The following is a 26,679-nucleotide window of genomic DNA, read 5'->3' as shown; positions in this document are numbered from 1 at the left end:
TTCGACCAATGGATTAAATCCATAATCAACTACATCGATTCGTATCGAGCTATAACCCGGAGGTGACGCCGGTTGTGCTTCCGTGTATCACCCCAAGACAAGTCCCTTATTGTGGCTCTTTATTAACCCTTTTATTGGGGGGGGGGGGTACTGGTGACCCAAGTTCAAGTTCGTCTCTCAATTTCGTAGCGGACTGGTTTTGGTTTCTATGGAAATCCTACTGTCTTCAGATTTATATGATACCTAATTTGAAGGTACAGGGCATGACAATTTTGGAATACCGACGATCTTACATGAAGAGTTCGGCTGAAAATTCCCATGCTTAAAATCTCCAGATATATTCCGAATGGGAAATATAGTCAGAAATTCTGCCAGAACATCGGAAGTCGACTTGTACGGTATGCTGTGTAATTTATCACCTTTTCGAACATCAAACCTTGTTCTGGGGATTTTTCTGAGGGGTTTGTTAATTGTGGTCACGCTTCGGTGATTTTCAAGAACATAGTCAAGGTCAAGTCCAAGTTCGTGACGGAATATGAGTCATAAACTTGTTTACTATGCCTGCAAATGGTGGGATATGACAAGAGAAAGTATACCACGTTGTTTCATGCCATTAACTGGGCTGTAGGGGTCCGATTCGGTATTGATCTTGAACTTGACCATCATGACCACTCACTGACCTCGCCCGTATGTAAATTTTTCATGTATTTTTGATTTTTCGATATCTGGCGAGCCGCGCGGTTTACGGTCATGGTTGACGGCTAGTTTGAAATCAGGCAACGGTGGCTACGCACTGAGGCATCATTTTTGACTCTCTGACTATATAAATTAAACATGGAGCGGCAACGACCGATTTTACATCTTCGTTCCGCTTCGCCGACGCTGGAGTGGAGAATTGTTTCGCGTAAGCGACTGTAGGATTTCTGGCAATCCAAAGGCTATTCTCCCGAGCGCAGCAATTATTGAATCTGGTCTTGATCGAAAGCTACTGTTGCGCCGATTCCGAAAATATAAATTAAAATAATGATCACAGGCACTGATCCACCTAGAATCCGTCCTCCAGGTCTGAAATATCGGCATTGTTCGAACAATCGGAGAGTCGCAACGGGTCATTGTTATGGCCATTGTTTTGCAGTTACCCGATTGTTCTGAACAATGCCGATATTTCAGACTTGGAGGACAGATTCTAGATACCAATACTATCGTTCATTTTTAGCATCGTTGTAAATTGATTCATTCTATCACGCACTGATAATACGCGTACTGTTTTTACGTACCACTTATAAAATTTAGGGGATGGTAAGTACTAGGCTACTACTACTACAAAGCGTAAGAACTTTGCAATTAAACTCTCAAATCGAGCTCACATAAACATTTCACCTACTACAATGGTGCATGGTCAAGGTCGCCAATCAATGATAAATAAACAAAAATGAAAATAGCTCTTCCTTTTGTATTGTAGATGCTAGCAATAACTGCACCGGTTGGCCAAGAAATTGTCGTTGAGTGATAATGCAGGAAAACAAAGTGTCAACAGGAAAATAGATCATTTAAATCAGATTGGGAGGAAGAGCTTGCATTCAGTGATAATAAGGCAAGTGAGCCACTGTGCCTAATCTGTGAATTTTCCCTCAAAAATTACAAAGCTAGTAACTTGAAGCATCATTACGAAGCCAAACACCGAAACTGTGCTACGAGTTACCCATGAATGACGGATTTACGGAGTAATAACATTACTGAGCTGAAATATTCCTTAAATGGTCAGCGGCACTTGAAGGAACTGCTCCGCACTGCTTGTACCACATATGAGCCTGATGTCCATCACCTGGCAGCCGGGTGTCTTCGTCCAATAATGAACTTTATTCGATAGCTTAAATTTCATTGGTTGTTGGTCTTTTAAAACTAAGATTTTCGATACATGGCTAGCCCATGAAGCAAGCCCACCCCTGATATAACGGATCCGTTACTTCATGAGAGTATACAATGATTAATCAACATCAGTCACATAACCAAATTACTAATCATTTTCATCTCGTAACAGGAATGGCACATAATGAGAGATTATGACAGCGTGTACGTTGAAAACTAGTTTCAAAGCAGCGTTATTTATTTTACTCCTAACGACTGGCCTAATGGTTTTTTACGAAGCCCGTGTCGTTTTACCGATGATCAAGTCAACAGCATCTTCTTCACAATACGATCGCGTAAGCACTAGGATTTCGTACCTATCGAAGGATATATCAGCACGGGGTAGACGTAGTTTGGAAAGTATATCGGTGAGGGACCAATGCCAATATGTCATTAACGGGAATATCACTCATATAAATGGCCTGAGGAAAAATGGAGTCATCCCGTGGCGCGAAATCGACGATGACGCGGAGGTATCAAGATTGGCAAAAAACTGTGATCTGTTGAAGCGTAGGTAAGTGGCACATTGTTTTGTCATGTGTACATGTAGTGATTATTATCCACCGGATATCTTCATTATAAACACTGAGAATATCTTGACATCCACTTCATGCATAAGTAGACGTGCACATTAATAAAATACCTCTACTTACTTGGAGTATCAAAGTAGGTAGTTTTGGAATTGTAGTAAAAGTCTTTAAAATTGATACGAATACAGCGTACAAATCCAGATTTTGGATTGATGAGAGCCAGGAGTAAGATTCAAGTTGGCATCGATTGTTGGTCGGTGTAATGTGTCGTGGATTTGAATTTCCTGGATTCAGAATGGATACGGCAGCCGTGATTAGAAATTAAACGAAATCGTTAGCTGTATTCAGACAAGCGATATGGTATCTTAAGCGGGATATAAATTATTGTGGGGCCCGCGTTCATACTTTCGTAAACTCTCAATAACGATATTATTACACAGTGGTGCCACAACGCTCTCACTTTCTTAGTTTGGAGACGCGGCTAGTTAAGGAAAAATACGAGAATGTACTGTATTCGCTATTATAAGTTAGAAACAGTGACATACACAATACACATCTTCCTGTTCAGTCTCCGGAGCTTTTCTGATGCTGAGCTGAGAATTCAAGCTTATAAATAAATAATCAGATGGCTGCTATTGGTAACCAAATTCTTTCTTAGGTTTGTTGATAAACAAGGTACTTATACTTTTCCGGAGTTCAAAAGTAGGTTTTGCTAGGTTTGTAATGACTCGGGTCACCAATTACTGGTGGCTCGCCTTGACTCTACCCATTTTAACAAATGTGTAAAATGACTCGACTCGTTTCAATTTGTTTATTGACTCGACCTGTACTCGAGTCATTGTGCATGACTTGAAAAGAGCCAAATGACTCGAGAGTAGGACGGCCAAGACAGACATTTCATCGTAACTTCGAAGAATAGTAAAGTTATAACACTATTTGTATTTCGTCTATCGGTCCTGATACTTGGAAAATAGGGCGAAGAACTGTTAGGACTGAGAAAAATCACGATATTATGAAGGCTAGCCATTCTAATATCACTCGAGCAAAGTTGAAAACAATGGTTTGAACAGGATGGAAGTCAAAACTGATCAGTAAACACAATTACTTGGACTCTTACTCGAATCACAACACTATAACTCAGACTCGACCATATACTCATTGACCCGGACTCGGACTTGATTCGGCGGTGAATAGAAATTGACTCGACTTGACTCGACCCAAAAGTATAAAAGTGAGATTGAATTTTGACTTGGTTACAAACCCAGGATTTTGTCAATATTCACCACTTACTCAGGTGATTATGTTTATCAATATTTCAATCTACGCAAAATATGTCAGCGCAAAACTATATTTATATATATTTGTAAAGTAGTAAGTGATTATGAGGTGTGTTTGCGCCCATCTAATGTGGGGATTTGCCATACAAGGAGGGCAAAATAGCCCTGCATTTTGATAAATGAATTTCGAAAATTCGCAGAGTCACTCATCATTTTACATCAGTCGCTAAGATGCACCCTGAGTTTTTAAAAGTAGCCACCTATACGATTATGCTGAAGGTATACGACACTTGTACTTGCGTAGGCCTACTAAGGATGGTTAGTTGGTTACTCTGAACGCCTATGCCCATCCAAAGATTTACGCAGTACTCATCATTTTATAAATTTCTAAACTTATCGATAATTGCAAATAAAAATGTTGTTTCAGATACAGATTCCCGCCGTACTTCAAGCCAGACGTGACAATCGAAGAGCTGGATTTTCCCGTCGCCTATTCCATCCTTGCTCACGAAAACGTCAATCAACTTTTAATCCTACTCAGCGCCATCTATCGGGACCACAACATACACTGCATTCACATCGATAAGAAGTCATCTGTTGCGGCACACACGGCCGCGCTACAAGCAGCAAAGTGTTTTCCCAACGTCTTTGTGTCTATGACACGTGAGAACGTACGATATGCGGATGTGTCAAGATTGCTGGCCGATATCGCTTGCATGAGAGATTTACTTCGAATCCCTAAACACACATATTCTTGGAAGTACCTCATCAACCTCTGTTCCCAGGTGAACCGACTTGTATACACATTGTTGAAGGTTAGAGTATACAATCTCCGAGAATCATCAGTGATAATTCTTATAGCTTGAACGTGACTATACCGCAAGAAAGGTGGATTGGTATGAACTCGACCCAGCCTTGGAAGGATTTTTGAAACATTCGGACGATTAATAATGCATCCCAAGTACACCAATGCATATATAACTACAGTAATCATATGAGTTTAGGCCTAGAGATAGGAATGGACTACTATATACATGGGCATATCTTAGTGTTAGGGTCCAGAGTATGCCAATTGCGTGTTAATTTCGTCAGGACTTTCCTTCGAGAACGAATTTGGAAATAGTTCGCCAGCTAAAAGAACTTCAAGGGTTTAACAGCATTGGTGGATATTCGGATATCAACGACGAAATACGGAAACGAACACAATATGTTTGGAAGTAAGATATTTAGTATTTTATTGATATGGTTAAATAAGTAATTCTTGGTTCTCAATTGGAAGCACCAACCAAGAATCCCTACTCATTCGCAAGTAGAATAACTGATTTTCCATATGATGCAATACGGCTTGAAGCGGGAAACGAAATGTCCGAATAGTACCCAAGTGGGTAGTTTGAAGGAATATATAATTTTACTATTAATTTATTATCTCACCAATTATACGAGTATAAAAAGAATTCAGGGTGGAAGTACAGTAATGTAAAAGGTTGTAATTTGAGTACGTATAGTACATTTCTCATTAGTCGAGTTAAGTCAAGTCAAGTTATTCGAAAATCCTGAATCGAGTCATGTCATGACGCGAGTAATACCAACACTGATACAGTGGTAAAGGGCGACTTGTTTATAAGAATATTTCTACACCATACATTCATCATCATCATCATTGGTTTATTAGCAATTTTATCAGTTCAATACACCACAAAAAATGCGATACAATGAAAAGACAGGAAGGTGTCGAAGCGACAAGGAGCAGTCTATGGAATCTGACACCCACCTTGGCCTAGGCGATGTAAAGAGGAGGCATGCACACTGAATGAAAGTAAAGAAGATAGTATAGAAAAAGAAAGCGACAATAAATAGGGCGGCATGTCATGGGAAGCGAGATCGATAGGTCAGTCGTGGTCCGGTAATCTTGAGGATGGACTGTATTTATTTAGTAGTAATTGCTTGTATTTCGACTTGAATGTGGACATGCTCGTCGACTGTCGGATGGCCGGCGGGATACTGTTCCACACATCAGGTCCGGCATGCATTACCTCTCGCATGAGTCAATTTCATTCGTGTGGTAACAAGTGAATTTACAATCAAATCAAATTTCTTCCAGAGGTAAAGCAACTGTAAATTCGGTGTATCAAAGTCGTGGCATATATTGTGATCACATGGATAACGCACTATATACACAAACATTTTGAGGCAGGAGTCAACCGTCTATATACATTGCAGATTATCAAATATAACCAAAGATGGTGTAATGGAAGAACGTCTCGTTTGTACAAATCAACTTCATTCCGCTCCGCCATATAATATGACTGTTGTCAAATGCCTCGCGTATAATCTGTACACAAGAGAATTCCTGCAGTGGGCGCTTTTGGGTGGTAAAGTCGGGTCAGCGTTGTTGGAGTGGAGCAGTGACACGTACAGTCCTGACGAACACTATTGGTTGATGTTGCACAGATATCCGGGGGCGCCTGGGGGATCACAGTTGGCGTCAGGATACCAAATAGCTAGGACAATATTGTGGGGATTTGGCAGGAAAAATGCAACGTGTAATGGTGAGTTGGATGCAAGGCTGAGAGCTAACTATTAGATATTACTCTTCCTGTTTTGTTGATCCTTCCAACATTAGATTCCATTCCGATCTGTAGCCTATAGTGATGGGAGTAGGCCTGCCGATCTCGCAATCTGCAGACGAGGATGCAAATGGCATTCTAAAATCAAAATATGAGGATGTGTTCCACCTCATCCGCAAAAGTGGTGTCTTACAAAAAGCCTAGAGGTGGGCCGTGCTATAAGTCGGCAGTTACGGAAAATAATGAAGAATATCGGCCTGTTGTACATGACCATAGTAGTCGACGAACACCATGAATACCACAAAACAAACAAAACCTCAACTATACTTAAAGTGTCCACGTCCTAATACAGAGGTTCGCAGCCTTCTTTTCACCGTGGCCCATTACCGGATTGAAAAATGTTCTATGGCCCACCTGTTATCCTATGAGCAGGGGTCTCAAACAAGCGGCCCAAACACTCTTGTGTACTTTTCCTGATCCACTCAAATCACGAAGCCCAATGATCCAATCCTCGCATTCACTGTGTGATTGGGGTTTTAGTTCCACTATGGTGGGGAATGATATAACCATTATGGGCCCGCTTCAAACAATTCATTGGTGAATGGAATACTACAGAAAAGTGGAGCATGAATTTTTTAATATGCTAGATGTATTGTTCATAAGTTGCGATGTTAGAACATTAAATCCAATACAACCAATTCATGTTACTCTTACATTATGTACAATGGCTTCAAAGGCGGACGTTTTATGACTGACTCCAAAGATTAATTTGCTGCGCTAAATCCACAATTCATCACGGTGTAATGCCGTGTTGGTGTATATTTCCTCAGGAAAGCGACAATTTATAATAAATTGCCTCGAGTCAAGACGAGTCATTTTAAATTCACCACCGAGTCCAAGTCATCTAGTGGAGAGACGACTTCAAGTCATAGTGTTTTGACTCGAGTTAGAGTTCAAGTCATCATGTTCACTGTTCAGTTTCAGTTCAATCCGCTTCAAACCACTTTTTTCAACTCTGCTCGAGTGATATAAAATGGCTCGCTTTCAAAAATTGTTGCAATTTTTCTCAGTTTTAACAGTTTCTCGCCATTTTTTCAAGTAGCAGGACTGATAGATGAAATACCAATAATGTGGTAACTTTACTATTCTTCGAAGTTACAATCACATGTCTTTCTTGGCCGTCCTTTTCCCGAGTCATATGACATGGTTCGAGTCATGCAAAATGACTCGAGTACAAGTCGAGTCGATACAAAAATTGAGTCATTATAACCCGCGCACAAAAAGCCGAAGTGATGACCTTTATTTTGTTTAGTCGTGACACTGTTTTTCAAGAGACCGTGCAGTGAGCTGGTGAGCCCGCGCAGACTCGGGAATAGTTAGAACGTACATTAAATCCAGTATATTCTGACATACCGTTTCTTGCATTTTTTCAGGGGAATGGAGGCATGGCATATGTGTTCTCGGAGCTACAGATGTTCACCGAGTGATAAAAGCAAGAGATTTGTTCATTAATAAATTTGATATGACTTTGGACAGCACAGGCCCAACCTGTTTGCGTAAGATGATCGACGAAAGAGCAACCGTCCCGCAAACGAAACGAGGCATCGGAAATAAAGGCAAATTGCCAGACATTCCGCCGAAATCGTTTTTTAAGAAATCGCGTGTTGCTTGACCTTCCTTCGGATATTCCGAGGCGAACGCTACAAGAAATTGGTCCATAAGGATAAAACTAAATTGGACATTGTCCAAATATGATTGGTGGTTACACAGACGCTCAGAAAGAAAACTAGAACATAGGTTGGCCTTGCTACAAATCGGCAGATGAAAAATAATAACGATGGAATATTGTCTCAATGTATATGACCACTGCAGTAAAAATACAATTCATATCGAACTGCAGCAATAGCAACAACATATGCTGGATTACCAAGTGTATGATATGTCCTATTGGACGTGAATTTGAAAAAAAATTGAAACGTTCATTAGAAGCCTTCACAAGCACTTCCAAATCTAATGCGGGCATCAAATGTGGAATCGGGATAAGCTTTAACTTTTATTTTATGACGCTATGAAATTGCTACTTATTATGAACATATGATAAGATGACGAGATTCATCCTAAGGCTGAATTATGCGTTACTTTTTACTTTTGATGCAGTTGCCTGCTCAATAAAAATTGTAAAAGTGTACAATGTAGCCTACATGCTTTGTATAATGGTCGCTTGCAATCCCGTTCACGTAATATCAGTCGCTTGTAATGCTTCGTCGTACCATCGCAAACAACCTGCCTTACCGGAAATAGGACATGGGACATATGTTGCCTCCACGTCTACCTGGGATAGTCCGAACGTTTGCTCTGTACACGTGTTCTGTGTGTGAATAATACGGAGTTACGCGTTCGCAAGCGAATCTTAGTATGTTCTACTCCGACAACAATTTTTGGTAACCGCAGAACTTTTCAGGATTCCAATTTGCTATGATTTGCTGCATCTCGGTGGCAGCAAGCAAAGAAAATTCAATACAAAACATGGTGGAGTCTTGTAATGTCATAATTATAGGGATTGTGGAGAATTTGGTTCACCTATCAGGTTACTGCTGTTGTTAATAATAAAAAGACTGTTTCCATCACTTTTAAGTGCTTGTACTGGTCCTATATTAACGTTCAGTGTCAGTGCGGCAAATTTTGTTGCGCTAAAATCGTGGGAAATTTACACTCAATTTTACCAGAAGTTGCTGTAAAAAGTTTCATTTATATGCACGATTTTTTTAAAATTACTAGGGTGTGAGATTCTACGGTTCCAATGTATTACCGAGGTTCCGATGTATAACCAGTTAATCACACAGTTTAATATTGCAGAATATCTTCATGTTCCGTTTATTTTTTGCTATTCAACCGATCGTGCATACATGTTCTATGTTCTTTAGGTTTGAAACCGATAAGACAGCATTTCGTTGTCATCTCCTGTAGAGCTGTCTAATTTGGTAATTTCTAATTTCATGAACGGCCGGCATGGCGAGGCCGCTGAAAATTGCATTTTGTCGGTACGCAGCTAGAAAACAATGTAATGCGGAAATAAAGTCAAACAGTCAAGTGATAGCGCAGCGCAGCCTACCCTAAAACAAGTAGAATAGCGCACCCCAAGCCTCTCTAGGTTTGCTAGGAGTGGGCAAACTTTTGGGTTCGCGAGCCGCATACAACATTTAAATCCATTCGCGGGCCGCACTTTTATAATCTGAGATTACTATCCAAAAGGCAATATTGTTAGTTAATCATATAGCAGTGGTTGTCAAACTCTATTGAACACGCCCCCTTTATGATATTGAAGAACTTCGCGCCCTCTTTATCATGATATCAAAAAAATATTCAAGATATATTAGAATGCTAGCAGTCCCAACGGATACTTTGATGGCATTGAAGGTTAAGTTTGTAGATAAGAAAATGATCAAATATTAAATATGGACAATAGACAGAACAATAACCATGAACTGGAGGCAAATCGCGCCCAGCGCGAAAAAAAAAATCAGTTTACTGCGGCTTCGCGCCTCCATTCAGATGCTTCCACGACCCCCAGTTTGAGAACCACTGTCATATAGTGACCGAAGAATCATGGATATAATATAGAAGTGGATCGTCCTCATCAGTAACCAGTTTGTGAAGAAAAACACTCGTAGGCCGAGCATGCAACATCTAAATCCAAGGTAGTACTTATAATTGTCATTGGAATTGTAATTGAACTGAATTATTGTAATTGATCCAACTCTTCAACGAATTACTATAAAATCCTGTAATATAGCATATACACAAAGTTGTGACTTGTGAGTGACACCTTACGAATTGCGCCAAGGATTCCCTGACTAATGAATACTATGCTCCACCAAAACCCAGTACATAACAGGGACGTGATCCGAATGGAAAAGACGCTTTTCATTGCAATCCAAATCTATATTTTGAAAGAGTTAACCACGGCACCATGACGTTTTTGATTACAGATATCCACTTGGTCTCTCGATTATTGTTTGCAGGCACTGAGTGTTCGGAACTAGCAACTTATTGACATCACGTGACGTCAGAGGTTCTCATTCCTGCTATTTATCCACATTTCTGCTCATATGCAAACGTCAGTCAGGGGTGTTACCTTTCGATGTCGCGACATGTTGTGTGTATATAATTCAAGTTAATCTAATACAATATTCATTTCTTTCAACTCTATTAGGGTATGTACGAGTACATCAAGTGATGGATGAGCTGTTATGCGCATACAGGAATCCGACATCTGTATATAATCCACGAATTTAAGTGATTCATATATATAGAGTAGGGTCGCCATTAATGCGGAGCTGATCGACAAATTTTCTGGTCCGTCTCCGGCCGTATCAAGAAAAAGAAGAAGAAAAATGAAAAATGAGCTTATTCACGAAATTTAAGAACCAGGTGCACATAGAAACCAGATTCATATAGTAAGCACACAAGAAGGTCCCATCGATCACCTTGTGGTGGGCCCCAGATCAGTTTCATTTTTTAGAGGGGAGGGAGTTGGCTTAAAAGTGAGACAAGTTGGCGGGCCAAACGATTTTCTCCGGCCCGTAAAGAAGTCTATTGCGTACCAAATGAAAATACCGTCCCTAGCAACCACAGGATCTCAAATTCGTGAGGGCCGAATAGTCTAGCTAAATCATGGGATATAATACAAAGTTACACTTTGGTATATAATAATCAATATTCACAGCATTGCCAGTGGTTTGAAACCCGCTAGGAGGCGCTAAAGTTTGTAGGGAATTTAGGCCACGAATATATGGTACCCTAGGATAGACGGACATAAACTTTGCGGATCGCATCGATAACACCTTGAATAGCAAAAAGGTTGACCACCCCTGTACTAATGTTTCAAGACTAGAACACATCCTGTAATTGGCGAAGAAATACATACTGTCTTCCAGATTTATGAATCATTTCCGCAAAAACTGTAATATAGATCACAATATCAATAGCGTCGACCCCAGTTCAAGAATCCCAGCTCTGAGCTTTTCAACTAACTTTCATCAGGAGCGTGAGTAGACATGGTGATTGCAATTCTAAATTTAATTATGAAATAGATAGTGGGATGTAAGAGGAGTGTAATAAACAACAATTAGAGATGTACCAAACGTGAGTGTTTATCGCGTAAGCAATAATACAAATACATATTGGCTATATATAATAACACAAAACAATAATGAAATACACAGAGAGAATAGAGCCGGTTCTTTCTTCAACGATTTTATGATAGACTATTTGAAAAGCTTTAAATTAAATGACAAGATTTGATAATAATTGTTTACCATGAAGGTTTTTTTGCACACCAAGTATGCGTAAAAATGTCCTTACGCATTGCAGAGTTAGATGCGACATGGTCTGGTCATAGTCAGGCAAGCGAGGATTGTTACAGTCAGTGATTTAGTATCAGAAATACCAGTTGAGTCTGGTTTTCTAATTTTCTTGGCGAAGTGTTGGCTTATTCTTGGTTGCAACCGAAGGGTTGTATTCGACCGAAATGCCGGCTACGCTGCTATCATAGGCCGTATAGTCAATTACAGAGCGATGTGTGTGTGTCTAGTGGAGTGCTGCCATGTTTCGGACGCTTCACACTGGCCACAAACATCTCTACGATCTTTCCGAATTCGATACAGGTGTGTATTTAGTTTGTACTGATCTGACTGAAGACGGATTATGATAGAGTTCTCTCGGTGGGTAAGTACTTAGCAGAGATGAGCATGGATTAGGATTAGGTTTTGAAAAAACAGGATTTGCGAAATTTTTTCGGATTTGGATTGGATTTGGATTAGACATTTTTTTCAGAACGGATTAGGATTTGGATTGGATTAACCTATTTTCTGGGGGATCGAAATGTCGTGTGGCGAATGGCGACAAACTTTATTCAGATCAGTTATTATTGTACTTATGGTTACTAAGTTATCTTGAATCAAGTGAATCGTTGGTTGTGAAAGAAAATTTTCAAATCCTTCCATTGCATAAATTAGTATTTTTTCTGAATTTCCAGTTGGAATCGGATTAGGATTGGACATGGACTTGAATATGGAAATGTTTTGGATTAGGATTTGGATTTGGATTTGAAGGTTCGGATTTGGATTGGATTAGGACATAGAAATTCCAAATCCGCTCATCTCTGGTACTTAGTAGGTCCTATGTGAAGCTGTCGTGTGTGATAAGGAGCTATCGACGTCTTCCTTTAGCCTGTTTTCTACGCAGGTCACGTACTAGCCTAGTTGCGGGAGCTCTGACATGTTTAAATGAAACCAGTGTTGGGTTGGATCACGTGGGAAAAAGTATTTCAACAATGATGCAGTGTAACGGATTCATTTTGACACAATGTACACATGACGTAACAATGGTCGAGTCGTTGGATTATTTGTGCGGTCCAGGTAATACTCCTGTAATACTCTGAGCTGCCGACGAGTTCACGACCAACCTTCGGTCCTGGATTTTGTCAGACATCGCTTATGCGGATACGATGGCGATGCGAATCCTAGATAAACATCCAACATAAAAGTACAATCAAGTCAACCACTTCGGTCGGACTCGGGACCTGAACCGGTTTGTATCAAAGTGGTGGAATTTACCTCTGAGATACTCCCGCTCATTTTTCGTTTACATCAAAAACATTAAAATAATATGTTTTAAACCGGGGTTCGCCAACTCAAAACTGGTCGTTGGTCACTTTTCAAATTTTGTAGAGGCCGCGGAAAGCAAGAGTGTAATGTCGAGACAAAAAGGGCTCATAGTTGAGCAGCCACGTTCTTCAAACTTCACGTTAGTACAATTCCATGCTCGCTAATATGGGCGACCACAATAAAGTCATATTTTATGTAAGAAATATAACTACAACAAAATTATATTGAACATGACTTTCATTTTATTTTGAACTACATGAGCTTCGCACGATACCAGACATCGCTTTTCAGCGACTGCGGAATCCATATTGGGGCTAGCGTGACACATCACTATCTGGAAGACTATCGCCTCGTAAGGCTTGATCTTGTAGGGAAGCCCTAAGCCTAAGCCGTTTTCTAAACGTCTCGGTCTTGGAAGTGTCTAGTAGGCCATTGCATGTCAAGGCAATATGCACAATGGCCATTCATATTAGCTGATTCCCCCTGACGGAATATTGCTGCCATCGCCAAAACCACAGGAACAGTGATGTTGGGCGTAGAAGAATAGCCAACTTCGAACAACAGCAACAATGTTTTGCAACTGAAATATATTTCGACATTTCAAAATGCTTTACTAAGCCTTATTGCGAAATCCAAAATCAGATCGTGGGCCGCAAAACATAAAATCGCAACCCGCGTTTCGGTGACCCCTCCGTTTATGACGATGGCATTGTTTTAGCCAGCCGTGTCTTAACTCCATTTCTATTTCAAACATAACACCGCTTATTCGCAGATTATAAACCTTAATGGATATTTAACGCATCGATATATTCAATGATGAATAAAAATAGTCCACGGTGACAAACACTACTCATACTTAGCAAGCCAAAGATAATAATATTAAACCTATTTATAAAACCCACGCCGTTATAGGGATGAAGCCGCCTATATGATCGAAAAGTTAGTCAGGATAGATATCGCGATTACGCAGTGTGGATAAATTCTAATATCCGTTCGGCTCAACTCTAATGCGGTGTGTAGAGTTGGCTGCGCGGTTGCTATGCATTGGAAGTGCTGTAAACCACGTACTCGTATGCTTCTTAGCAGTGACGTGCAGTGAGGTTCATGGTTGGTATGGGGTACTGACCTGGTTCTTATCACATTAGCCATCCTCACACGAAGGCTATCTATAGGCTGCTCCTCGCCATCTGTTCCACGTAAGCGGTGTCTTACAAAAGCCTGGAAGTTGGCCGTGCTACACGTCGGCAGATATAGAATCAAAATGTAGCATATCGGCATCGTGTAAATGACTATTGAAGTCGAAAACCATCATAAATGCCACAAACAACATCAACAACGCAGGCTATGTCAGTAGGTATTACATAACACAATTTAACGTTGTTATATATGGATAATACATTACAGCTGCTTCACTAAGGGAATGTATTTCCTCCGTATTACGAATTGGCCGTCGCAATCGCAACGCCACGATTCATACAGCACTATCAGATTCCGAAATCGATAGCCCGTTTTACTGTGCTGCGAATATACTAATGCAGTGCTTTTCAACCTGTGTGATGGTTCGCACGAGTGCGAATGACAAAAAATTCAGTGCGAATGACGAGCGTGGTGCGATTGGTTAGAATGAAAAATCCGGATGAGTGCGAACGGCAAGCGTTGTGCGAATGGTGCGAATGAAAAATCCGGATGAGTGCGAATGAAAATTGTCCAAGTTTCTCACTTTTTCCAACGTGGAATAATTCAAATAAACACGATATTGAGTACAGTGAGCCCGTAAATTTTGTCGTTTGGAAGCAATTCTAAAAACTTGTTGGTAGCTAGGCTTTTCTAGTTCACAAGTGGGCAATTCCCTGCACAGACAACCGATGTTCCCACCACTACCTCTTCAAATCTCCTGAAATTTGGTACACGCACAGATGAGCTGATTCCAAACAGGATGAACTTTATTTCATGAAAATTGGACTTTGGGATCAAAAGTTACGTCACTTTGAAAATTGACAATTTTCTGCTCATTTCGGGTCTGCACTTTCAGGTTTTATCAATGCAGTATTCAAGAAGGTGTAGCTAGATGTTAGAGGACAGTTGAGATACGGCATTTGGATTTATTTGAAGCTTGTCTGATCGTCTATATTTTCAAGTGAAATTTAATGCCCTGTAGGTTAGGGTCAAAGGTTAAATTGAGGGGGAATTTGGTCAATGGTCTAAAATCAGTCAGGCGTTACACGATTTAGACTGCGGATTGCTCAAAAACATATTAAAATATTTTGGAAAATAGGATCTTAAATGAAAGTTTGCTTCAAGGAGACTTCGTTCATAGCTGTTTGATTTTGGTTTTTAGACCGTAAAGTGATGAAATTGCAGTTTCAAGAGCACACTTCATTTGCACATGGAAATGCAGTAGTAGTAGGGTGTGTTCGGACATCTATTCTGGGGTGCGTGTGGACATCATGTCTCGGGTGTGTTCCGACATCATGTCTTGGGTCTGTTAGCACTGTGTTGCCATTCGAACATCGTGTCTGGGGTGAGTTCGGACTGTTTTGTCCCTCGGACATCGTGTATGAGGGGGGTGTTCAGACACCATGCCTGGCGTGTGTTAGGACTGTGCTGTCACTCTGACATAGTATCTGGGATATGTTTGTGTTGCGCCAGACATGACTCAGACCTGATATCTGCGCACTAATTTTATCCGGACATGCTCCGGAGCTGATACCTGCCCACTAAATACCCCCAGGCATGGTCCGAACCGGATATATGCGCGCTTAATGAACACAGATATGCGTCAGACGTGATACCCACGTCCTAAACGACGCGTTTTTGCTGATATCTGCGATAGCTGGCTATATCCACAGTAGTGGTAGCTGAGTATATCCACATTCACAGTAGAGATAGCTGAGTACATCCTAAGCTATCACTACTGTGGTTATACTCAGCTATCACTGCTGTAGATATACCCAGCTAACGCAGATATCAGCAAAAACCGCAAATATAGAGGTCATATATAGGCCAAATGTCGTTTAGGACGTGGGTATCACGTCTGACGCATGTATGTGTCCACTAAGCCCGCAGATATCAGGTCCGGACTATGCCTGGGTGTATTTGGTGCGCAGGTATCAGCTACGACACATGTCCAGATTAAAATAGTGGGCAGATATCAGGTCTGGGCATGTTTGGCGTATCACAAACATATCCCAGACACGATGTCCGAGTAGCAAACACAGTCCGGACACACCCCAGGCATGATGTCCGAACACCTCCCAGACATGATGTCCGAATGACAACACAGTCCGAGCTCACCCCAGATATTATGTCTCGGGTCTGTTCTGACTGTTTTGCAACGCGGACATCGTATCTGGGGTGAGCTCGGACTGTGTTGTCATTCGGACATCGTGTCTGGAAGGTGTTTGGACATCATGCCTGGGGTGTGTCCGGACTTTGTTTGCTACTCGGACATCGTGTCTGGGATATGTTTGTGATACGCCAAACATGCCCAGACCTGATATCTGCCCACTATTTTAATCTGGACATGTGTCGTAGCTGATACCTGCGCACCAAATACACCCAGGCATAGTCCGGACCTGATATCTGCGGGCTTAGTGGACACATACATGCGTCAGACGTGATACCCACGTCCTAAACGACATTTGGCCTATATATGACCTCTATATTTGCGGTTTTTGCTGATATCTGCGTTAGCTGGGTATATCTACAGCAGTGATAGCTGAGTATAACCACAGTAGTGATAGCTTAGGATGTACTCAGCTATCTCTACTGTGAATGTGGATATACTCAGCTACCACTACTGTGGATATAGCCAGCTATCGCAGATATCAGCAAAAACGCGTCGTTTAGGACGTGGGTATCACGTCTGACGCATATCTGTGTCCATTAAGCGCGCATATATCCGGTTCGGACCATGCCTGGGGGTATTTAGTGGGCAGGTATCAGCTCCGGAGCATGTCCGGATAAAATTAGTGCGCAGATATCAGGTCTGAGTCATGTCTGGCGCAACACAAACATATCCCAGATACTATGTCAGAGTGACAGCACAGTCCTAACACACGCCAGGCATGGTGTCTGAACACCCCCCTCATACACGATGTCCGAGGGACAAAACAGTCCGAACTCACCCCAGACACGATGTTCGAATGGCAACACAGTGCTAACAGACCCAAGACATGATGTCGGAACACACCCGAGACATGATGTCCACACGCACCCCAGAATAGATGTCCGAACACACCCTACTACTACTGCATTTCCATGTGCAAATGAAGTGTGCTCTTGAAACTGCAATTTCATCACTTTACGGTCAAAAAAAACAAAATCAAACAGCTATGAACGAAGTCTCCTTGAAGCAAACTTTCATTTAAGATCCTATTTTCCAAAATATTTTAATATGTTTTTGAGCAATCCGCAGTCTAAATCGTGTAACGCCTGACTGATTTTAGACCATTGACCAAATTCCCCCTCAATTTAACCTTTGACCCTAACCTACAGGGCATTAAATTTCACTTGAAAATATAGACGATCAGACAAGCTTCAAATAAATCCAAATGCCGTATCTCAACTGTCGTCTAACATCTAGCTACACCTTCTTGAATATTGCATTGATAAAACCTGAAAGTGCAGACCCGAAATGAGCAGAAAATTGTCAATTTTCAAAGTGACCTAACTTTTGACCCCAAAGTCCAATTTTCATGAAATAAAGTTCATCTTGTTTGGAATTAGGTCATCTGTGCCCGTACCAAATTTCAAAAGATTTGAAGAGGTAGTGGTGGGAACATCGGTTGTCTGTGCAGGGAATTGCCCAAGTGAGCAACGCTCCCGATGCGTGTATATTGCAAAGTTTGAGATTATATTCCCGCACGAAAGGATTACGTCACTGCATGGAAAAAAGAAGGAGTTGAATCGGTATCAGTTGCTCACTTGCTCGGAAACATCCACCGAGTATGGATATTGTAAATCTATGAAACTGTCACGGGGAATAGTATTATATCAAAAGGTAGTGTATCTTGCGTTGCGTAGGGTATATAGCTATCTAATCAGGCTAGTATGGCAGCAATCGGCATTATTGTGATCCATGTGACGTATAGTTCGTTACATGCTGGGCGTTCTTTGTTCTACTTATCCATGTTATTATCGGCGGTGCGTAAGGTACGCTCCACATCTGTACTGTAACATCAATGAATTCATCGGTGATTGGACAATGGACATTTCTATTCCAGGCGTTCTCAACCAGGGTCCGTAGACCTCTTCGGGGTGTGAAGCACCACATCAGGGGGTACGAGATGAATTGTGAATTTAGGCCTATATGCCGAGGAAGAATATTTTTTTGGCCAATTTATTCAACTGGAAAATGGTCTCCGTGCTACGCGCGACTTCGTGTGAATGGGCTTTCTGATTTTATTATAGGAAACCATTATTTGTGTTGCAAATGAACAGAGCCTACCAGAAATGTTATCGGAAGCACAGGGGTTACGATCGCGAAGGCTAAGAAACAATCCTATTACTATGGCTCAATAATGATTATATTTAAGTAGCTTTTGATATGCTCCAATGATAAATCTAACGCTGATTTAATTTGGCTTTGGCAATGACGGTAACAATAGCCTACTTATCACGACTATATCAAAACCTGGATAGGGCTACACCGCTCAAATGCTTTGATATCAGATCATTCATCAGTAGATTTTAAAATATTTTACATAAAATTGTGGCACGTCAAAGGTCCTTTAATATTGGCAATATCATTACCCGACAGTTTGACGATGTCTTGATGCATCCTCTCGCATGATGTCCTTATCCCAATATTTTAACATTTTTCCCGGCGTAAAAACAATTTTATTCAAATATTTGAAAATGTGATTTTTTCCGTGTCAAGCGTGAATAGTACAATAGTAAATTACATTTTCACAATGTTTGAGGAATGCCATTCTGCAAGCCCCCGTGAAATAAGTCCTACTTGGAAATTATTCATGAAATGTTCCTATTATTATTGAAGCTGCGGCCCGCGGCGTCATCAAAAACTAGAAAATTGACCCGCGACCACATTTGAGTTTGAGACCTCTGCTATACACAATATCTCAAGATATAGTCTGCAGATTGTTAGCCAGGTCAATTGCGAACATGCATCGTGTTGAATTTCTGCTCCGTACGCCGTTTATGCAGTTTCCTTTAGAGCAATAATTAGAGGTAAAGAGACTCGGTCCTTATCAGCCTAGAAATTGTCCATTGATCTAATCGTACGCGGGAAGAAAGTGCACTCTTACCCTTTTCCCAACATATTTCGATTGTTGATCTGATCATAACCTGCTGGGTTGCAGTCTGTTCTTGCAGCTTAAATTTCAATTTATTTCGTTTGTTACAAGGAAGTAGACTTCGGATGATATATTGTATAATATTTTGTCATGGCCCTCCGGGGGACCGTGGCCTACAGGTTGGACACTCGCTGAAGTGTTGCATGCTCACATATTCACGGATTTCCGTCATTGCATACAGTTGAAGTAGTACAGGCCATGGTCCGACCAATTAACGATTTCTCAATATACGCAGACACGGTAACAACATTTGCTGCAAATGAAACTGCAATATTATTCGTCATGTCAGCTTGAATACTGATTTTTTGAAGAACAGTGTAAGTGTAATTAAAGCAATATTTTCAATAACCGAACTTGACGAGTTGTTGAAACTCGGATTAAACACCAGGATTGGTCGGAATCATTCATGCATTACCCATGGAATTTACGTATTAGGATTGATGGATTTATGGAACCTCAACACTGCTAAATCCCATAATATATTTGGAAAATGGGTACGGTATCACTTTATGAATCTACATGAATTGCTAGCAGAGCGCGTGGAGCAGCAAACACGTCGAGGGCCGCCGGATTGATTACAAAGTCGGGTTTATGGAGTTACAAAGACAGCGCCAATCACTACTTCATGAAGAATGTCAGCGACATAATTTAGGGAATATTGACGACGATTTTGACGTCATGAAATTAGATCCGAAAGTCAAACTGCTGTACTCTGACAAACATCGGGTGAGTCCAAAAGATTGGAATCGCTTGTTGCTAGTTTTTAACGCGGACCTGATTCTACCCAAATTACTTTTTTTCGTAACTGGAAGGTAAGATAATGATCGCATGTGCTAAGTATTCTAGGCCTAGTTTTGCCTAATAAAGCCAAAGCTGCGAAGTAGAAGTAGAGGTAGGTTTAAATTATTACTACATGAGAACGTAACGCATCTATTTGCAGCATCTCGAGAAGTCGAAGTACTTCCTTACTGACCACCTCTGCTGACCCATGGATGCTTTTTGGTTATTTCCGACCTCCAATGAATAGTTGCTGATGAAGCAAGACCCCTCTCTTTTTTACGCTTTGGATTTGCATCGTTTATATCAGTGGTTATTACACTTACTGAGATTACAAGGAGTGGACTATTCGGTCCCCGATCGTTTCGACGACCGTACATATCAATATCGAATGTTCCAGCCAACGACCGACGGTCATTGTTGGCCAAGGTTTCATCATCATTGATCTTTTTTGCACCGCATTGTGCCCAACCGTATGTATGCCTGAACACCATGTCGTCATCAGTCCCGACGTCGGAGGGGTTGGCCTCGAAATATCTGTGTCTTGTAGTCCAACACCCGGTCGTTGCACATCCCTATACTGACGCATCTCAACGGTCGGCGACGATGTTTTACCGATGTCGGATAGTCATGAATCCAAACCAATTTGATGATACATACGTCGGCACATTTTTATGATCAAGACATATTGTAGTAACAACGTTTCTACGTGTCATGCTTATTGGCTATAGTACCCAAAACAGTAACCCGGGATATGTACAAACTTATCACAGGAAATCGCACGAAGTGCGAATAAATGCTCTTGTTCCAAGAAATTCCACACTAGTTGCATTTGTATTAAAGAATCGCTCTGGTGGCGTAGCGACCCAAAATTATACCACTGGCGACCCATACTTTCAGAACCCAGGTTTATATGATAAATTTCACCGCTCGTGCAATAAAAGGCTCTCAGGTGATATGCGCTGAATCGTATGTTTAGTAAGCAACAGCAACCACTATTTTTTATTAAAGACAGTAGTTTCACGACATGTTAGCTTTTTATTAAAGACAGTAGTTTTACGACATGTTAGCATCACATTTACGGGTAAAATTATCATGGCATTCGAGTGAAAGGACCCCTGTGTGATATGAATTGATTATATTGTCAAATCTTGAACCGATTGCAACAACGACCAATGGCACTGTAATTGCCAATATAGTTGTTTTGTGTAAGTTGCGAAGATGCATCCATCGATTTCAAGTAGCCAACGTCGGTTGACTACTGGAAACTACTCCTTGGACCAAACCTCCTTTTTGAACTACTCGTTTAGTGCATATGAGACCTCTAACCTTCTTCTACTTGCATTAGTTGCGACATATTCTATTATACCACTCCTCCTATAGTTGTAATTGATTCGAAATTTACTGTGCTGCTTACCCTCATACTTGAGTACCAGTCCAGACTACCCTGACCACCTCTGTTGATGATATGTTGCTGACAACGCAACTTGCGTCAATCTGGACCGCGACGGCTCTTGACACGATTTAATTAATTTGCCCTCTGCGTTAGTCCAGCAAAATTGTAACGTATTCTCCAATCTCTAATTGAATGGGCTGGTAATACGTTGCAACTCTCGATGCAAATTTTGCGTATATACATTCCTAGTGAAAGCTATCTCTGTTAATCATCATTGGTTTGGAATGAGCATTTGAAATATATATATGGCATATCGGATGAATTATGGTTGTCGACATCGGTCCTTCCTCGTTAGATTAGTTTGCAGCAGGGCCCAGAAAGAATCGTCAGAAAGGAGCACATTATCATTCTCATTAGAGGTGATTTACAAGAGCCGGCATAGTGTTACGTCTCAGTCATAGGATATTTTTGAACCGAAACGTAATACTGCATCGTTTTGTTTTCAGTTCATTCTCTGCGAGATACCGAAATGCGCGAGCTCCAGCATGAAGAAAGTACTTCTAACCACGGAAATGTTGGTTAACACTACAAACCCGAGAGAAGTCAAGTCGGAACTTGCGCACCGATTGGCCGACGCCCAATTAGATCTGAGGCACTTGCGGAACGCGACAGGAATCGCGGAACGGTTACGAAATTACAAGAGACTGATCATAGTACGCGATCCGGTTTACAGACTCTTGTCGGCGTATCGAAATAAACTCGACAAAGAGTATCCTTGGAGCAAGGACTTCGCGGATATGTCACGAAAGATTCACTCAAATATATCGGCAGAAGGCCGGGGTACGAAGTTGGCAACATTCGCTGAATTTCTTAAATATGCGGCCACGGATACGGACAGAGATCGACATTGGAAGTTATATTACGACTTATGTCTACCGTGCACGATACGGTACGACTTCATCGCGCATGTCGAAACTATTACCAACGACATGAGTGAGTTCATGAAGATTGTGAGAATGAAGAACATAATATTTCCTAGCAATTACGCTGCGTCAGAGCAAACAGACAAAGAGAAATTAGAAAAATATATAGCTTCAGTTCCTGTTGGAACCATCGAAGACATATACAACAGTTACCAGACGGATTTTGATATGTTCGGTTTCAGCAGACCATAAATATTTCGAACATGGGATTGCATATATTTATTTTGAAGCTGGTTTGAGTGGTTAGTATGCAAACCTGGTTCTGGCACATGATAATAGTACACTGCAAAGCCCAAAACTCTATTATCCCCAATATTTTCAGTGATTCTGCTGTTGTTAAATTAATAGAGGTGCCATGTACATTGTTGCACACTAGCATTCTAATAGAGCTGCTATAGATGTGACGTCCAATATGCAGCAATTTACGAGAGCGCCGTGCCATAAATAGCTGGGGTCGGAAACCGTTTTCGTTTTCGACTTTATTTATTCAAATGTATTTCTGAAAGAGCCACACAATGAATTCAATTTACTACTACATTACCATTGAAAATATGTGACGTCATCGTGTCACGAAATCGATGTTAACTCATGTGAATCGCAGAGTGCATCGTATTTTCGTGTTGTATACACTGTTGTGATGTTATAACGCCCGCACTAATCCACCGGTTTTCCGGCGTTTGACCGTGCAACATAATAATAAGCGTCGGTTGAGCACTGTACTATTTAACTTAGGCGTCGCCATGTCTGCTTTTCTCTCTGAATAATCAACACATTATACAATCCAAGATTTCATGACTTTCGATCGGAAAATCAATAATATTGGCCTGATAATATTGAGTATTATCAGCAGCCAATATCTGCCATAAATTTCAAAATCTTCAGTTTATGAGCTTGCGCGACTTCCGGTCCTCCCCATGATCAAAAACCTGCGGCAGTATTGTTAAATATTGGCCGAGTAATGTTAGTAATTACAATTAGAAATTCATCGAAGAGCCATATGTTATCAGCAAAAGAGCCAAATATGACTCGCGAGCCATAGGTTCCCGACCACTGATATATAGTATAGGGATAGTACGAACCCATGAAGTGTTCATGTTCGTGTGAACGCGAACCTGTTCGAAAGCTTTTATGTCAACGAGAACGTGAACAAGAACCTATGACGTCATGTGGCGTGATATTGCTAATTCCAACCCTATATTTCAGAGAAATATTATCATGTACATTGTACACGATACCCTTTAGCGACGACTCAGGTCACATTATGCCACAATACCGAAGTACATGGTGACTTTTTGAATATCACCAAATGTATCAACTGGAACAATCAAATGCTATCAATATCCCAAAAAGTCAATTTGTTCCATCGCTTTACCTGCAATTTCAATGAGAACTTGCAAGGGAATAAAAACCCACGATTTGACGGTCCAGGCTAGACGAGACAATCTATTCTTCCTCTGACTATTCTTACATTGGCATTGAGAAGAGAGTTAAACGGATTTCTACATTTGCTACCGATATTACCCCATGAACCAGTTATACAGTAGCCAACACTTATCAAATCAAGATGGATCCCCTACGTCTGCTAGATTTTTACGTAACACAACGATGTATTCTTTATGTCAATTCTAGTTGATTGGTCGAATAAGCTTAATCCACTGTATACCAAGATTTAGTCTATTCCGATCTTGATGTTTTGTGATTTCGGGCCAAGCTCACAGCAGAGGGTTACGAAAGATTCAAAAACGCTCCACTCTAGTTGACTCTTAACGTTTCGGATGGCTTTGTTCACAGTGTCCTATATGGTGCGGACACAATCAAATCTCACGGCTCACTGCGATTGGTTTACGTCACACTTTCCGTTTGGCCAAAGGCAAGCGCGAATATTGCTGAAATTGGTATCAATAGAAAGCTACCGCAGTACTGATTTCGAAAATATTCTTCTCGTGGTCCTGGAACCCCCCCCCCCAAAAAAAAAAAAAAAAAAAAATGAAAAAAAATATAAAAAAATCAGCATCCACTTCAGGCATGCTTGGACCACGATGTTTTGTCATTTCAAAGTGACGAAGTTTTCTACTGTTTGTATACTATTAGTGATCGAAATGTCAAATTGTCATAGCTCGGCTTCTGATGGTTGGAATTTACTCGGATCATGTGTGTTGCGTTTTTCATGCCACCTTACAATTTTCCAATAATCCATTTCAATGTGGGAAAATGTTTTTTTTTTACTTGTACGTAACCCGCATAGTATAGGCACAATCGAGGACAATGATGATGTACACTATAGGATCGTGCGAACCCCTGAAGGTTTTGGTTCGTGTGAACGAAAACCTTTTTGAAGTGCTCTATGTGAACGCAAAGCGAGTCGCACAGTTGGTTTAACACTATACTCACGACAGAATAGAAGTGGGTTCGAATAACGGTTTCGACCATATGCTACGTGACGAAGGTTTCTCTGGGCTCTTCATCGCTGGTCTCATTACTGAGGTAGTGCATTGCCCAGACTGAAAGTGAACCGTGCCACGAGTAGGCAGCAGAGACGTAGATGCGGCGCATTGGTGCGAGAAAGACTGACGATTACTTGAGAGAAAAAATGAAATCATTCCTAAAAGATTACGAAAGTCAAAGATAATATGGGATTACAAAAAAAAATCGTTTCTATGACGCACGTAGCCTGAAAAAGGCGATATGCGCCATTGTGTTACGGCAATAGTAATAAAAATTATAATGTGAACGAGAGCGTGATCAAAATCCTGTGACGTCATATTGCTAATTCTAACTGCACTTCCGGCGACTCAAGCCACAATGCTGAACTGCTGAAGTCCATGGTGGCTCTTTAAACGTCACCAATTGTATCAACTGGGATAATCTAACGCTATAATAATTCCCTAAAAATACCTTTCGTCGCTTTGTCAAAAATCTCTATGCCGTAATCAAAATACAGCTCAGATAAGTGCCGGTGCCGATTCACTGTGCCATCCATCACGACGATCATGTCAATTATCTGAGATAAGACTTGGGTGACAACGATGAGTCACTCAGCATGTTTATTTAAGATTGTTTTCAGGATGCTCTTGGGCGCTCACTATCGAATATTTGGTAAAGTGTATCTGAAACGCACAATAGAGAAAGAGAGAGAGAGATTTCTTTTATTTACCCACCGTGAAATACAGTAGGTAATAGTCACTAGCGTTCGAGTGCGAAAATGGAATGATTTTTGCCTAACATACATTGCATCGGCATGGTAAAGACTGGGAGACCCGATATGATGGTAGTCTTCAAGACCGCAGTCACTCAAGCTTATTTGGCGTCGAACAAGCGTCTAATTTTTTTACTGTCTCTCTCGTAACTTTCTCATGCATCCATGTCAGAATGTACTGTATTCAGATATATAATGAGCCAAACGCCCAAAACTATATGTGAATGGAAATTTCTGCTAGACTCAATACATAGATATAGAACACAGTAAATTCTGATAAATTCGGATAACCCGGACAATCACTTTAATACGCGAAAATTCTCAGGAACGGAACAAAAGTAAAATTTGCACGTGGGCTAAACAACGCAGGTTAATTAGGACAATTATCCGCCTAATTCGGTTCACAATTCTACTCGTTAGGCTATGACACAATCAACATTACTTGTTCGTTTTAACACAAGACGAGTAATCAAGGTGAAAGAATGATGGAGGCATGTAATTCATTTATTACGAGACAGAAGAAGATTTTTAAACCTTTAAAGGTGATTCAAACGAACATTTGTGAACCTTTTAAACTTACTACAGCATCGTTTTGTTTTCAGTTCGTTCTTTGCGAAATACTGAAATGCGGGACCTTCAGCATAAAGAAAGTACTTCTTACCACCGAAAAGTTGGTGAATACTGCAAACCCGTGAGAAGTCAAGACGGAGCTTGCACACCGATTAGCTGACGTCAAATTGTACCTGCATAGATTTTTTGCATTCAGTATTGGGGCCCCTTTCTGAAAATTATAAATACATGTTATTTATAGAATTGAGTCGAACTATATTCGCAATCACGAGATAACGTGTCGCCTAACATGCGGCTTCGCTTGTGCACTCGCAGCGAGATCTTCGACGACGAAACATTTGCACAAAATGATAGAGGCATGTTCACCGAAACCGTCGATATTGCTATATTTAAACGTCGAATAATCCTGTCCTTGCCAAATGAGACCAGTGGTATACAGATGCACCCCCAATATATGTTAGTAATATACTTATTGATAAAATTCAGTCAT

The 26,679-nt window shown here is 40.9% G+C and overlaps 2 protein-coding genes across 2 annotated transcripts; both read left to right on the top strand.

Moving 5' to 3' along the window:
* The first annotated feature begins 219 nt into the window (after positions 1-219).
* Positions 220-8,901, top strand: LOC145445194 (N-acetyllactosaminide beta-1,6-N-acetylglucosaminyl-transferase-like). Its single transcript, XM_080323361.1, has 5 exons — positions 220-2,422; positions 4,143-4,500; positions 4,808-4,932; positions 5,936-6,264; positions 7,716-8,901. The coding sequence occupies exons 1-5, from the start codon at positions 2,064-2,066 to the stop codon at positions 7,952-7,954; spliced, it is 1,410 nt and encodes a 469-aa protein (XP_080179487.1). The 5' UTR covers positions 220-2,063; the 3' UTR covers positions 7,955-8,901.
* Positions 8,902-19,582: 10,681 nt separating this feature from the next.
* On the top strand, positions 19,583-24,635 carry LOC145445188 (carbohydrate sulfotransferase 9-like). The gene is made up of 2 exons (XM_080323348.1): positions 19,583-19,993; positions 21,947-24,635. The coding sequence occupies exons 1-2, from the start codon at positions 19,859-19,861 to the stop codon at positions 22,613-22,615; spliced, it is 804 nt and encodes a 267-aa protein (XP_080179474.1). The 5' UTR covers positions 19,583-19,858; the 3' UTR covers positions 22,616-24,635.
* The last annotated feature ends 2,044 nt before the right edge of the window (positions 24,636-26,679 follow it).

Source organism: Botryllus schlosseri, chromosome 1, assembly GCF_051294905.1.
Source record: "Botryllus schlosseri isolate E-star chromosome 1, Bs_hap1, whole genome shotgun sequence".
NCBI lineage: Eukaryota > Metazoa > Chordata > Ascidiacea > Stolidobranchia > Styelidae > Botryllus > Botryllus schlosseri.
The sequence above is the reverse complement of the archived record's forward strand: the minus strand, read 5'-3'. Positions and strand labels throughout refer to the sequence as shown.

What these genes read in the sequence shown, in the direction of transcription:
- LOC145445194 (XM_080323361.1), top strand. Translation starts at nt 2,064, where the DNA reads ATGACAGCGTGTACGTTGAAAACTAGTTTCAAAGCAGCGTTATTTATT. An exon ending in TCATCAACCTCTGTTCCCAG is followed by an intron (nt 4,501 to 4,807) that starts GTGAACCGACTT and finishes TAATTTCGTCAG; the next exon opens with GACTTTCCTTCGAGAACGAA. An exon ending in GAAAAATGCAACGTGTAATG is followed by an intron (nt 6,265 to 7,715) that starts GTGAGTTGGATG and finishes GCATTTTTTCAG; the next exon opens with GGGAATGGAGGCATGGCATA.
- LOC145445188 (XM_080323348.1), top strand. Translation starts at nt 19,859, where the DNA reads ATGGAGTTACAAAGACAGCGCCAATCACTACTTCATGAAGAATGTCAG. An exon ending in TGTACTCTGACAAACATCGG is followed by an intron (nt 19,994 to 21,946) that starts GTGAGTCCAAAA and finishes TTTTGTTTTCAG; the next exon opens with TTCATTCTCTGCGAGATACC.